This window comes from Podarcis vaucheri (assembly GCF_965113315.1).
Source record: "Podarcis vaucheri genome assembly, chromosome: 2".
Lineage (NCBI taxonomy): Eukaryota > Metazoa > Chordata > Lepidosauria > Squamata > Lacertidae > Podarcis > Podarcis vaucheri.
The window spans coordinates 4101314-4115792 of NC_138760.1; the positions used below are offsets into that span (position 1 = coordinate 4101314).

General features: G+C 44.3%; 1 protein-coding gene across 5 annotated transcripts in view; it reads left to right on the forward strand.

Annotated features, from left to right (window-relative positions):
• The window catches only part of LOC309523675 (low-density lipoprotein receptor-related protein 1), a 217355-nt gene extending 203603 nt beyond the window's left edge, over positions 1 to 13752 (forward strand). For all 5 annotated transcript variants that reach the window (XM_082207669.1, XM_082207671.1, XM_082207670.1 and 2 more), the window contains 10 exons: positions 60 to 224; positions 2045 to 2289; positions 3847 to 3978; positions 5518 to 5745; positions 6027 to 6201; positions 7039 to 7133; positions 9180 to 9329; positions 10622 to 10765; positions 11178 to 11303; positions 13598 to 13752. In XM_082207669.1, coding sequence (XP_082063795.1) covers positions 60 to 224; positions 2045 to 2289; positions 3847 to 3978; positions 5518 to 5745; positions 6027 to 6201; positions 7039 to 7133; positions 9180 to 9329; positions 10622 to 10765; positions 11178 to 11303; positions 13598 to 13737 — 1600 coding nt within the window. In that variant the 3' untranslated portion in view covers positions 13738 to 13752. The remainder of the gene's footprint in view (positions 1 to 59; positions 225 to 2044; positions 2290 to 3846; positions 3979 to 5517; positions 5746 to 6026; positions 6202 to 7038; positions 7134 to 9179; positions 9330 to 10621; positions 10766 to 11177; positions 11304 to 13597) is intronic.
• Positions 13753 to 14479: the final 727 nt, after the last annotated feature.

Genomic DNA, 14479 nt, shown 5'->3' on the forward strand with positions numbered 1-14479 from the left:
GCTGGAGAGGAGGCATGTCTGCCTCATCACTTGCATACCTCCTTCCTCTTTCCTCCCAGGATTCTCTTCTGGACAGACTGGGATGCAAGCCTGCCCCGCATTGAGGCAGCGTCCATGAGTGGTGAGGGCCGGCGTGTCATCCACAAGGAGACTGGCTCGGGAGGCTGGCCTAATGGACTCACTGTTGACTACCTGGAGAAGCGCATTCTGTGGATAGATGCCAGGTGTGTACTGCCCCTCCACCAAATATTATCTGGTTTAGATTTTTGGGTAGTAGCTAATAATTTTGGTAAAATGGACATCTTTCTGCACAAAAAAGCCTGTTTGGTGCCATTGTTTCTGTTGCCTAATATGTGTAGGTTGATCAAGGTATGGGTGTGTGTGTTGGTATGGAATTTGTGTATTGAGTAAGTGGAATCCTATTTTCTGCACAGCTAAAAATATCCTTGGTCTGCCATAGGTAGCTTTGTCCTGGGCTTCTTTGTGAGAAGGGCAAGATGTAAATTTAGGAGGAGGTGGAGGAGTTTGTGTGACTATTCAGCATTTGAGTAGAGAAGGCTGTGACAGGCCCTGTAATTGCACGTAACATTCCTGGGAAAAATTATAATGCTCCTGTCATTGCATATAAAACCTGCTTTTTGCATATATTCAGTTTTTGGGTAGGGTAATAATTAACTGGGTTTTTTTTGTCAATATTAATCATAGCCCATTTGTTTATATACAGGTTTGTGCTCCAAGCCATTTTTTTTAAAAAAAAAGTCAAGTACAATAACCATTAAAATGTTAATATTTTTACAGCACAAACAGTTCCACAATTAACAATTCATTGCTATATAGCAAAGAAAATTAAGTGAGCATAAACCTTACCAACAGTCTAATTGATATCCCAAAGTAACTGCTCCCCTTCTCTGCTTAACTTTTATATCTAGAATCAAAAGACCATAAAACTCTTCACAGCAGTTCCTTTACAAAAGAGTCTTAGAACAAGAGGACCAGACATGAGAGGTGGAAGCAGTCATCCTAGGATGGCTCTCCCCTCAGACCCCCAGGCCTATTACTCTGAGCCTTGGGTATACTGTAATATACACATACACATTCATTTTCTATCTCACAGTAACTGTATGAATAATTACAATATCAGTAGAATCAATCCCTGGATGCAGAAGTAATAAATTGAGTAGTAGGTCCTAGGGTAGTATAATAAATTTGTGTGTGTGTGTGTGTGTGTGTGCGCGTGCGCACAGTTAACAGATCCAAACAGATTATATTAATATCTTGGCCAGTTTTTGATTTCATGCTGGCTTGCTTTCTGTAATTGAAAGCCAGAACACCTCCGCATGAGCAGATTGTCAGCGGATACTGAAGGTTCTTGCCCTACTTCCTCTTGCTCTGCTCTTTCTGCTCTCATAGAATCATAGAATCATAGAGTTGGAAGAGACCCCAAGGGCCATCGAGTCCAACCCCCTGCCAAGCAGGAAACACCATCAGAGCACTCCTGACATATGGTTGTCAAGCCTCTGCTTAAAGACCTCCAAAGAAGGAGACTCCACCACACTGCTTGGCAGCAAATTCCACTGTCGAAGCTTCCTTTGCTCTCGTATGGCTAGTGTTCCACTTCCATCTTGCACACATCAAACATTCTGCTTATAGCCACTTGCTCCTTCGGTGCCCCATTCCTAGCCACTACCATGTACAGGAGGTTCATTTGGCTGTGCCGCTGCCCAGTGAAGTCCAAGGTGTTTGGGTCATCTTGGTAGTTTGCAGAACCCATTCCCACTGGAGGTGTGTCTGATGCCATCATTGCATGTTTTCTATCAGTGGGTGAAGACACACTTCTTTTCCCAGAGATGAGAATGATTGCTATAAGCAACCACTCCACTACCTTCTGCCGAGTAAGGAAAAGTGAAGTATTATTGTGTTGTTGTTTTGATAATTGCAAAGGTTATTTGTTTTATTGAATTGTTGTATCCTAGGTGAAGAGTCAGTAACAAATGCACACAAAGAAACAAAGAAATTAAAGGAAATTTGCCCTGTTCCTCCACAGGTCCGATGCTATCTATTCTGCCCTCTACGATGGTACAGGCCACATTGAGGTGCTCCGAGGGCATGAGTATCTGTCGCACCCCTTTGCTGTCACACTTTATGGTGGCGAGGTATACTGGACTGACTGGCGCACGAATACCCTGGCCAAGGCCAACAAGTGGACCGGCCACAATGTCACTGTTGTGCAGAGAACCAACACGCAGCCCTTTGACTTGCAGGTCTACCATCCCTCTCGCCAGCCTCTAGGTGAGCTGTGACAAGGGAAGGGCAGAGGAGGAGGGCTCCCTGGAAAATTCTGTGAAGGCAGGAAGCAGGACGCAGGCTGAAGCTTCCTTTGCTCACAGCTACACTTAAGATTTCCAGGTCCACTCCTGGGTTTCTAAGCTGTGAGAGCTTGGATGCAGCAGGGTAGCAAGCAGCAATGGTCCTCTCCTGGTCATAGGAAGCGGTCTTTTCCCAGGTGGCTCAGTATTGCCTACCCTTTCTGGCACCAGCTCTCCAGAATCTGAGGCAGGCAAATTGTCTGTCCCCCATCCTTTTACAAACTAAAACCAGACACGACAGAGACTGCACCGGGGGACTTCTGCATGCCAAGCATGTGTTCTGCCACTGAGCTGCAGGATCTCCAAAAAGAATAAAACCTCAAGAGGTGATCTTAGTTGTGAGTCTTGATTCACAGGAGAACAGAAAAAGATGCCTTTTAATATATATATATGTCTGTCTGCCTGTTTTATCTTTTAAGTTGCTAATCAACCACTAAATTGGATAAATGAAATATTAAATATAAATTAATCCTAGCTCAAGCTGTTCGGTCCACCTAGCCCAGTAATGTCATCCTGGACTGACAGTAGGTTTCCAGGGGCTCATGCAGAGCTTTTTCCCAGCACAACATGGAGATGCCATAACCTGGGGCCTTTTATGTGAAATCATGTGCTCTGCCAGTGAGCTACAGGCCTGCTTTGAACTGCAGATGGGACTTGGCTTGCCCCATGTAACTGGAAGAGAAGGTCAATGGGCTGTTGGAGTAGGAGGAGCCACAGCTGGGTCTTGTCTCGCTGCCTCAGGGGTCCAAAAGAGAGAGGTGGAATCTCTTAGGACACGGTCTTGTGGGGATGTAGTGCCATTCTAAAATTCTTTCAAAGGAATTTGGTTGTTCCTGTGAAGAATCTTTCAAAGTACTGTGTAGTAGATAAACACATTACCTTCTTGTGTGGTAGAGAGATGAATTTCTGTGTGTGGTCCTGGTGGCAAGAAAAGCTTTGTAAGCCATTATTAGTTAGGTAGCCGAAGGAGGTGGGGGATTTATATGCACAGCACTTTTCAGAGTAACAGAAGCAAATAAATGAAAAAATAGCATGTTCCTGCCCCCAAGGACTTAATCTATGATTTCATGTGGGTGAGGCTACACAATGAAGGAAGACCAAGCAAAGGTAAACAATTTCCTTATGTATGAATGCAGACATGCACTTTGGTGCATGACTCCAGATCCACATGCTGTCTCTACATTGCGCTAAAATCTTCATGTGGATCTGGAGTCATGTTTTCAACTGGTTTTATGTAACAAAGCTGAAGCACATACAGATGTCAATATGCATACCTTGGTGACTGTGTAAGACAGGGCTGGAGAAAGCAGAGATCCAGTCCTATGCTGCCAACCTATCCAGATCTCCCTTTCCCAGCCAGCTTTATGTCACCTGTGCCTTGGCCTTCTCAAAGGAGAGCTATGCTTCACCCTCTCTGTTCTTTCAGGATTGGGGTGGGGATCTTAACCTTTTCTCTCCAGCACTTTGTTTGTTGTTGCAGCTCCCAACCCTTGTGAGGCCAATGGAGGAAAAGGCCTTTGCTCTCACCTCTGCCTTATCAACTACAATAGCACCTACTCCTGTGCCTGTCCTCACCTGATGAAGTTGGCCAAGGACAACGTCACATGCTATGGTAAATGAAGAATGGAGGGGCTTTGGTCCACTCGCAGGCCTAGAGACCCAACCCAAAGATTTGGGGCAAAAGTGTATCATCTTAGTTGGTGTGGCTCCTTGACCCTGTTATTCCCACCTGCTTTGCAGACAGATATGGTTCCTGCAGGTCCTTTGGCCTTTGGGAATGCAGTACACACAGTGAACAATGAAAACCCCATGTAGGCACACTCCAAGACATATCCATTAAATCCATGGACATGTAGACAATGGGTTCATCTAGCACTCCTTGGCTCGGCTCCCAGACAGACTGCAGCATGAGGGATCCGCTGCAAATGAGGATAGGAGCTTTTGAGCAGGACCTTTTTGTCCTCAACACACTTAAAGATATGCCTGGATGAGTCTCAGGTTTGTTTCCTCACCACCTCTCCACTTCTCATTTGGTACAGCCAGGAACAGTGAGGAGAAGAAAAGCTTTCACTCCTGCTTTTCAACTAATCAGAGTTCCTTGTTACACCTAAACTTGGGGAAGTCTGGTTAGTTTAAACTCTGGTATGTTCAAACAAGCCAGGGTCAAAGTATGATTTATGATCCTTGCATATTCACTAACCAGAGTTGAAACAATCCAGAGTTCCCTACGTTTATATGTAATGGCGTATTCTGGTTAATTTGAAAACAGTGACAGAATTTTCTAACGTCATCACTGCTTTGTGTCAGAGAAGGGAGAAAGGTTTGTGTATGAACCCTAGGCTTGTTCATTTCTGGCTCTGATAATTTAAAGCTGTTTTAAACTATTGTCTTCGCCTTAGATTCTACAGAATCATATTTAGATACTTGGGTTGTTTCCATAGCAGTGTGTGAAACTACATGCCAAAGTCACATTAGAATGACACTACATGCAGACCTGCTTGGAGTGAAGGGCAGAACTGGTCCTGCAATCTTGCCATTCTCTGAGCTTGTTGCCTTACATGTAATTCTCACCTTAGGCACTTAAATACCTTGGAATAAAGCAGCTATTATTTTTTATTTCACATTTAACAGTAGATTGCTCAAGGCAACATTCAGCATAAAGAGAAAATAACAGGATCTAAGTGAAAATGTATAGAAGTCACTTTTCAAGAAACAGGATTGTAAAAAAGTGAAATGCTAGAACTAGTTGAAATGTAGAAAGTGGTCCCAAAACTGCTTTGTTGGTTGTTGCAGATGTGATGGGGGCAAGGGTCATGGAAAAGATTGTCTTTGTACCTCTAAGAAGGACTGATGTGATAAGAACATGAGAATAGTCCTGCTGGATCAGGCAAAATGCCAGCCCAGATGTGTTTTGCGATGTATTTTACGAACTGCTGACAGATAACAACTAAATGCTGAGGGATTATAGAAACAAGCTAGCTGCAGTTTGAGGCCTGAGCAAAATGGATTCAAACAAAAATGGAGTTTAACAGGTCAATAATAAACATTTCCTCTTCATTAGTATCCGGCAAGCAAACATGCTTTGTATCTACTAAGCCCTGACTGGAGTGAGTTCCCATTATGCGTTCTTGGCCTTTGTCCCCTTCTCCAGAGTTTAAGAAGTTCCTGCTCTATGCCCGCCAGATGGAGATCCGCGGGGTTGACATTGACAACCCATACTACAACTACATCAACTCCTTCACTGTTCCCGACATTGACAACGTCACTGTAGTTGACTATGACGCCATGGAGCAGCGGATCTACTGGTCTGATGTCCGCACACAAACCATCAAGCGGGCATTCATCAATGGGACTGGCGTGGAAACAGTTGTATCTGCAGGTGGGGGGACTGCCTGTCATTCATTTTCTCTCCTTGCTTCCTCTCATCCCTGCACTACATGCTGTCCTTTGGAATGGATTTGTCAGATGGATTTAGAACCTTTTGTGAAATACAGTAGTCAAGTGGAAGACGCTGGCATGCTTACCTTGTTATAACCTGTGCTATATGAACCTAAAGCTCTTTCAGCTTTTCACCTGTGCTCTGCAGACACCTTCCATTTTTTGTTGCTTTACCTCTGTCTACCCTCATTTCACAGTTTCCCCACCCTCATTGCCTTGCAGACCTACCCAATGCCCATGGCCTAGCTGTGGACTGGGTCTCCAGGAACCTTTTCTGGACAAGCTACGATGCCCACAAGAAACAGATCAATGTCGCCCGGCTAGATGGCTCTTTTAAGAATGCTGTTATTCAGGGACTGGACAAGCCTCACTGTTTGGTTGTACATCCTCTCAAAGGGTGAGTCTGGTAGAACAAGAGATTCTGTAGAAAGAAGGTAGTGAATAGGGTTAGAGTTTGAATGACAGCTCCAAGATAGTATAGTGTTATTTTTCTACCAAATTAGCTAGTTTTACTTTTTCCTCCCCTTGTAAAAGGTAAAGGTACCCCTGCCGGTACGGGCCAGTCTTGACAGACTCTAGGGTTGTGCACCCATCTCACTCAAGAGGCCGGGGGCCAGTGCTGTCCGGAGACACTTCCGGGTCACGTGGCCAGCGTGACATCGCTGCTCTGGCGAGCCAGAGCCGCACACGGAAACGCCATTTACCTTCCCACTAGTAAGCGGTCCCTATTTATCTACTTGCACCCGGGAGTGCTTTCGAACTGCTAGGTTGGCAGGCGCTGGGACCGAACAACGGGAGCGCACCCCGCCGCGGAGATTCGAACCGCCGACCTTTCAATCGGCAAGCCCTAGGCGCTGAGGCTTTTACCCACAGCGCCACCCGCGTCCCTACATTACATTACATGTTAATGTAAACCTGTTCAGTTTATCTGAACTTCTGATTCTCCAGGTGTTTGGGGCACTTCGATTTAGTAAGTGTACTCTTGAGTAGTACAAGGAGAGCTAATCAATTGCAACTCATGGGTTGGATTCAACATCTGGAAAAAAAATAGCCTGGCATCTCCTTTTCCCTTATTCCAGTGATTCTAATTAAGGTGTGTTAAAACAATTTTGCTCATTAGACCTGTAAAAAAGGGTTAATAATTGAGCCTGCAAGAAAAATAAGTTGTAGTTGAACTTGTAATAATAGAAGTACTAGTGATAATAAGTGGTCTTCCTGTTTCCCTCTGTTACAGGAAACTCTTTTGGACTGATGGAGACAACATCAGTGTCGCCAACATGGATGGCAACAACCGTACCCTGCTCTTCACAAACCAAAAGGGGCCTGTTGGTATGGAAACTGTGGCACTCTGTTGTATGCCTAAGAACTTAGTCTGTGCCTAATAGAGGCAGAACTCACTGGCCCCCCTTAGCATGTTGGTGTCAGTTCGAATGCTGAGCTCTTGGCTCACTTCCATGTCTAGGATTGTCTGTGATGATTGGAATAACCCTGGGCCAACATAACCCACTGAAATCACAGCTCTGGTGTAGGTGTAGTGAATGTGTGGCCCGCCCAGAAGTTGCTGAGCTCCAGTCCTCTTTGTCCATTGACCATGCTTGCTGGGGCAGCTTGGAATTGTAGTTCAGTCACATCTGGAAGGCCAGTTTCCCCAACTCTGCTCTAGTGCATCTGAAAAGGTTGCAATGCCGTCACACAACAGGTATCAACCACCTTCATCTGTCAGTGTCCCCTCCTAGTATTTGTGTGTCTGTTTCACTTGTCAGGTTTTTGTGGGCCAAAAAATTCAGTTCACTTTCTCTAGTTCTGTGTTAATTTTATTTATTTACTTACTTACTTACTAAATTTTAAAAATTATACCCCATTTTGGGGGGAACTTCCTCCACAAAGCAGCCTATAATCTAAATAAAAACCAGCTTCACCTAAAAATAAATTATAAAAGTACAAAATACAGTAACAAATAATAAACCAGAATAAAAAGCAAAGTACTGAAAAATATATAATGCAGATTGTAAAAAAGTGTATTAAGATATAAAAGTGAACAAGAATTAAAACCGCAAAAGGTGGCTTTTGCAGTTTTAATTCTTGCACATTTGTTCACAGAAAAAGAGAAATGGAAACTATGGGCAACCTTTGAAGAGAGGTACACATTTCTCTTTCGCTGTGAATAAGTGCCCATATTGCAAATTCCATGTCCTTTCTGGATATCTAGCCCCTCTCTGAATTCTGCAAAAACCTCATCCCTAGTCTTATGACTCAGTTTGGGGATCAGAACTGGATTGTTAACATTTTAAACCAAGTGTGTTCCAGTGTGATCAAGCCTGCGACACACAGCCCTTCTTAGCAAGGGAACATACTGGCAAATAACTGGACCAAAATCAGACTTTCAAAAGCTTTGTTTCCTTACCAGATTTTACATTAGCTGTCCTAGTGTAAAATTAGTAGCCTCTCCCCAATGGAAAGTTATACTTGAAAAAGGAGAAAATAGGAACTGGAGAGAAGGATTTATCCTACCTGGGCACACTCACTCTAATCCACATCCACACCAAGGATGGAATGATACGCATCTGCAAAGGATCCTGGCCAGGGATTGCAGCAAGCAAAAATAGGAAAAGGGGAGGTGTGAGAGAAGTTGGTGCTGTGGAAATAGGCCCCAAGTCTCCGTGTATTAAATGGCAAAGTCCAAAATGCCTACATCACAGTTCAGCTTGATTCTCGCACCTCACCATCCACCATCCCCTGATCTTGCTTCTTTGCTTTTCAACCCTCTTCAAGCGGGGAAAAACACACATTCACATATCCCAAGTATCATTTCTGTTTGTTGGTGGCTTTATCTCACAGTTTCTACGAGTGAACTGAAAACTTTCATTTATTATGATAAGTTTTCAGTCTATCTGAGTTAAAGACTTTAAAATGGAGAACCTACCCAAGTGAAACAGAAACAGAAACCTCACACATTCACTAAGTAAAATAATGTAAGTTTACCAGCCCCCTTCTCCCCCTCTTCTCCCCAGCCTCACATTGTATACAATATAAATGTCTCACATCGAATGTAGCTGATCTGTAGAAAAGACTCTGTGAAGTGAAAATAGAGACAATGCACATACTTTTGTAACCCAAGAAAATCTTTAATAAAAATTATATTTTTAAAAAAATGAAAGGACAGGGCAAAATAAGGGTTGGGTTTTTTAGGAATGTGTTAGTGTAGAAATTGGATGTGGACAGACTTACGAATGAATGCACATGAAACTGACATGGACTGCAATTAGTCTGAATTGCCCATCTCTAATGCACATTCACAGGCTGTAATTAACACCTGCAGATTTCATTGATGATGCTGTTGCTCCTCCTTCACACTGGACTATTCTCTCCTAACAGGGCTCTCCATTGACTACCAGGAAAGCAAGCTGTACTGGATCAGCTCTGGTAGTGGTACCATCAATAGGTGCAACTTGGATGGTAGTGGCTTGGAGGTATTGGAGACCATGAAGAACCAGCTACGCAAGGCCACAGCATTGGCTATCATGGGTAAGAGTCACAGTGCTGAGTTTGGGAGCTATTGCTACAGCAGTCTGGTAAGCAACAATGAGAAGAGGGTCATATATAAGCATCATATCCATGGACTTTTCTATTGGCTGTTTTTTGCATGTGAATTGTTTAATGCACAGCACACATTTTTTCTCTCAAGTCTGTGTTTCTGTTTTGGAAGCATTGCATTTTTCAGACAATTAAGCAGCAATTTTCTGTCACTTGAGAAGATGCTGCTCTACCTCCAGATAGAATATTAGCTATTTTTGCAAATGGTATGAATTTTTCATAGGCTGCCACCTTCATCCTTAAAGTGATAAACATTAATTTCCTTCCATCAAGTTTTATAATGAGAAATAAATCCACTTTCCCCGTTGAGACCTTGGTTCACATCATTAAATCTTTGTACCTGTTCTCATTATAATATCTGTTGGAAGCAATTAAACTGTAAAATGAAGATCCCACTGCTGTATTTTGTTTTAAAATTTAAGCAGCTACCTTTATATGTTTGATGGCTATTTTTCATTCCATTTTAACATGTTGTAGTTTATGAAAACTTGGTACTTTATAAATCAAATACTATTAAGGCACTGCAAAAGATGAGCTTCCAATGGGCTTCCGCTTGTGCAATGAGGCTTTCTCCCTCTCCCCCCCCCCTGAAATTGGCTGAGTGGGGCAAGAGAACCCCCAAAACAGCGCACGAGGGAGGAGAGTGGAGATCATTCCGTCTGGCAAGCTGGAACCTTAGCATGACGTTGAATGCCTCCCATTTATTTTAGCTTTTTTCAGTGTTTTTAAAAGTGCTGTGCTTCATCTACGATCCCTGTTCTATGCATGCATGCACACAGCAGTGCCAGGAAGCCATTATATTTGTCGCAGCTGCTGCAGCAGTTATGTTTAGAAATTGAGGCTTAAAGGATCTTTGTTGAATGCTAAATGGGTTTTACCAGTGGTGTCATCAGGGCAGGGCTTTGGGACAGAGGTTTTGGGACAGCAGATTGACTTGATAGTAGTAGTAGTAATATTTCTAACCACAGCCTCCCAGATGTCTCCAGCCATGCCCAAGCCAGGCACATGGGTGATGGCTGTGAACTTTTATCATTGAGTCAGTTGCATCAATCATTTAAACCCATCTTAATGAAATAAAAGCCACTCTGATTATTTGTGCAACACATTTTTAAAAGAATTTAATTAGATAATAAGTATTTTTTAGAAACTACAGATGGTGGGTGGGCCTGTTTTGCCCTGCCTGTAAAGGCAAGCTGTGTAATCTTCATCTCCTTCTCTCCCAGATGATAAACTCTGGTGGGCTGATCAGGTTTCAGAAAAAATGGGCACCTGCAACAAGAAGGATGGCACAGAAGCAGTTGTGTTGCGCAACAGCACCACGCTGGTCATGCATATGAAGATCTACAATGAGAGCATTCAGCTGCATGGTAAGCTCTTGGAGTGCACGGATCATAGGGGGCATCATGCAAGGGGAGGGCCGGAAGTAGCATCGTGGGGAAGTGTGAGCATTGATCAGGGCTCAGGGGGCTCCAACTCAGGAAGCAGAGAATCGGTGATGGTGTGCCAAGGCTCACATACTGTATGGAAAGATCTTGCCTGCAGTCTCATAGGAAACCAAGCTTTGGATTTGGTGCTGATTCAACCACATTAAGTATTCACTGTGTCACTTCAAGTTCCTTCTTAACATGCCCATAAAGTTCACCCTTTTTTTCTGTGCCCATGGTGAAGCAAGATGGTCATATGTGTGGTCACCGGGCAGTCAAAACTGAAGCCTGCTGCTGCCTGGCTCTGCGTCAGTAGTGCCCATTTACTTCCATTATTTCACCTTCACTGTTGCAGGTACCAACCCCTGCAGCGTGAACAACGGTGACTGCTCCCAGCTGTGCCTTCCCACTTCAGAGACTACTCGATCCTGCATGTGTACAGCTGGTTACAGCCTGAAGAGTGGACAGCAGTCCTGTGAAGGTGAGGGGACCCCAGTTGACTCATGTGGGGTTTGAGGAGAGTGGTCTGTAGCTGTTAGGCCTGGCTCCTGGGAACTATGTTGCTCTGTATATCTTGAGTGATGTGTAGCACAGCTCCACCTGGTGGCTACTGTTTGCAGCTCAAGCTACAATTGCCCTGAGTTTGCCCTGGTTAATTATGGAGCTGTCTGTGTACCAATGTGGCAGCAAATGTACATTTGACAGGGTGCTGCAGCCAACCCTGGATCTCTCTTCCTATAGGAGACTTGCGTTTCCAAACACATATTTGTCTCCCTCACATACTGTATTTTTTTGTGTAGATAATGAAATATATAGTAGGTGTACATTTAATAAAAAAACAAAATGTGGAAGATCCCTAAGATGCAACGGGCAAAACATAGAATTGCCTGGCTAGAAAATGCCTTCAAGAGGCCACTTGCCCAAAGGTTTCTTATCCTCCCTTTAGGGCAGCTGTGGCTGCATACATTCAAAGGCAAACGGACCAGGGGTCCTCCTTTATGTGCCCTTCCTTTCCACAAGATAGTTCAGCCAAGTGAACACGTTCCAGAATTCCCTTCTCTTTTTACCTTCTCTGAGTAGGTGGTAGTTTTCCTCCCTGAGATATAAAGATGCACTCTGGGAAGCGCCGAATGCCTCTCCCCCCTGCCAGCCCATTTCAGTAGTGGAGAATGCAAGTGGTACCTGCACTGAAATGCTGCAGCGTATGCTCAGCCCCTGACAAGAGGGAGCCTGCTATGTTCTCCTTGATGCTCCCCCTCCCTGACTTTCCATGTTCCTTTCCAGCGTCTTCCAACGTTCCATCGCTGTTAAGCATTCTCAGTCGTCATTGGGCTGGGTTTTGGTTTTGCCCCTTTTTTAAAAAAGAGAGAGATTGTTTTGTGCTTCTTGCAAACCTCAGAATGCTGGTACTTCTCTTTTGTTTCTCAGTCATCCAATTTTGGCTACACAGCAGTTGGTCCTTGCTGCCTGAGTTTGCCAGTGGAGGGTGATGGGTCTCTTCAAAGGAGTCTGCTCTCTGCAGGCAGTTTGATGCCCCTGACAATGTATTTTCCACATGGCCCTTTTTCTGAATTCCCTTCTTCTTTCTCAGAACCTGAAGCTATCTACATTTGCTGTCCTTACTGGAGAGAGGCAGCTATTCCAATATTTTGTATACTTGGTCTATATTGATTATAATGTTGCAACTTAATGGATTGTCATATACTTTGGACTTCCCTTTGAGGGGAGAAAAGCAGGGTACAAATGTTAAACAAATCCAGAATGAATTCCTATCAGCGGCTGCACTTTGAGCATAGTGTAGGGGGTGTCAGAGGGGCTGTGGCCCCAGGCACAGATTTTTGAGGCCGTGCAAAGCAGGCACTCCCATGCAGGTGCCCACAGCGCAGTGCAGCCCGGTGCTCCTCTCCCCGTGTCAGAGGACCCAACGCTTGCAGATAGGAGCACTGAGCCGGGCAGTCCCAGGGGTGCCAGCATGGGGCGCCTCGTTTGTATCTGCCAAGTGCCATGTCGGCTGGCCAGATTCCCCACTATATAGGCAGGCAGGTTGCGCAGCATGGCGTTGCTTGGCTCCGGCATGGGGCAGGGCCGCTCTGGCTGTCTTGCCGATGAAGGCTGGGGTGCCCTGGTGGGCTCCTTCACCCTCTGTGCCCCGCTCCCTGGCACGCATGCACCCCCCCCAGTGTGTGCCCAGCCCTGCCTCAGGTGCCGTGAGCTCACACAACACCACTGGTTAACACTGATTGATTGATTATACTCTAACCCATGCAGAAGGCTAAAAGTAGCTTCCACACTTTTGCTAATATCTTACTTTGCACCAAAAGTTTTCATAAGCTATTAGGTATGGATGGGGCTTGTGGAAATCAAGGAAGGCAAACTAAAACTGTCTTTTTCAAATGAAAGGAGGTATATAAATTATTATTATTATTATTATTATTATTATTATTATTATTATTAATAGTTCCTTTTCTTCTCCTCTTCTCCCCGTCACCCACCTTCCTTCAAAGTAACACACTCTGCATGCAAACCATATGCTCAGACGTTCATCTACAGCCCTTCCCTGTTTCTTGTGAATTCAGCTCATGACTGCCTCCTTTGACTGGCAGTGGTTCTCCAGGTCTCCACACAGAGTTCTAGGCCAGGTTTGCTGCTGCTAATTGACCCTGAGACCATCTCCATGTAAAGCCTAATGTTCTGCCATTAAATCTTGGCCTCTCCTGTTTGCCCTGTGCTGAGACTCCAGTTTGTGACTGTTGGATTTTTCTTTCTTCCACGCAGGTGTTGGCTCTTTCCTCCTCTACTCTGTGCATGAGGGTATCCGGGGCATTCCACTGGACCCCAATGACAGATCTGATGCTCTGGTGCCAGTCTCTGGGACTTCACTGGCCGTTGGTATTGATTTCCATGCTGGTAGGTGAATGCTTAAAGTAGGTTTGCCCCTTGTGTCTGGAGTGGATATGGATAGAAACAAAAGGGAGGGAGTGGGCCAGAGCCCCTCCATCTTTGCAGCTGGGTGTGGGAGGAATTCATTCAGTTGACATTTGAATGCAGACCTCCCTAACTCTGCACTTTCTGAATGACATACATGAACCAAAACTCTCCTGTCCGGCAGTTCAGTATTTTAGAAACCCCCAACCGGAAATGCTTTATATTAGGGGAAATTTCTCACAAAATGCATACGTTGGGTAGAGATGGGCAAGTACGTATATCAATTTCTGTTTGTGTCAGTTTCTTATTTTTCTGATCTTCACTTCACTGCATTTCTTCATCAGTTTGCAATTCTTTAAAAAATTACATTATTATACACAAAAAGCAAATAATGTATACGATTTGTTTTGCGAAGCACCTCCAAAACGGAAAACCCTTTCGTCTAGCTCCGTCTTGCGAGGCATTCGTCTTGCAAATAATAATTGCAAATATTAGGAATATTAGGAAAATATTTCGTCTTGCAAATAATAATTGCAAATAATACGAAAGCAAATAATGTATAATATTATACACATAATGTAATGTGTGCGCACCGACCCCTCTCGCTCTCCAGGCTTCAGTGAAAGCCTGCATTCGCCCCATAGGACGCACACACATTTCCCCTTCATTTTTGGAGGGGAAAAGGTGCATCCTATAGGGCGAAAAATACGGTATTTATTATCTCTAAAATTT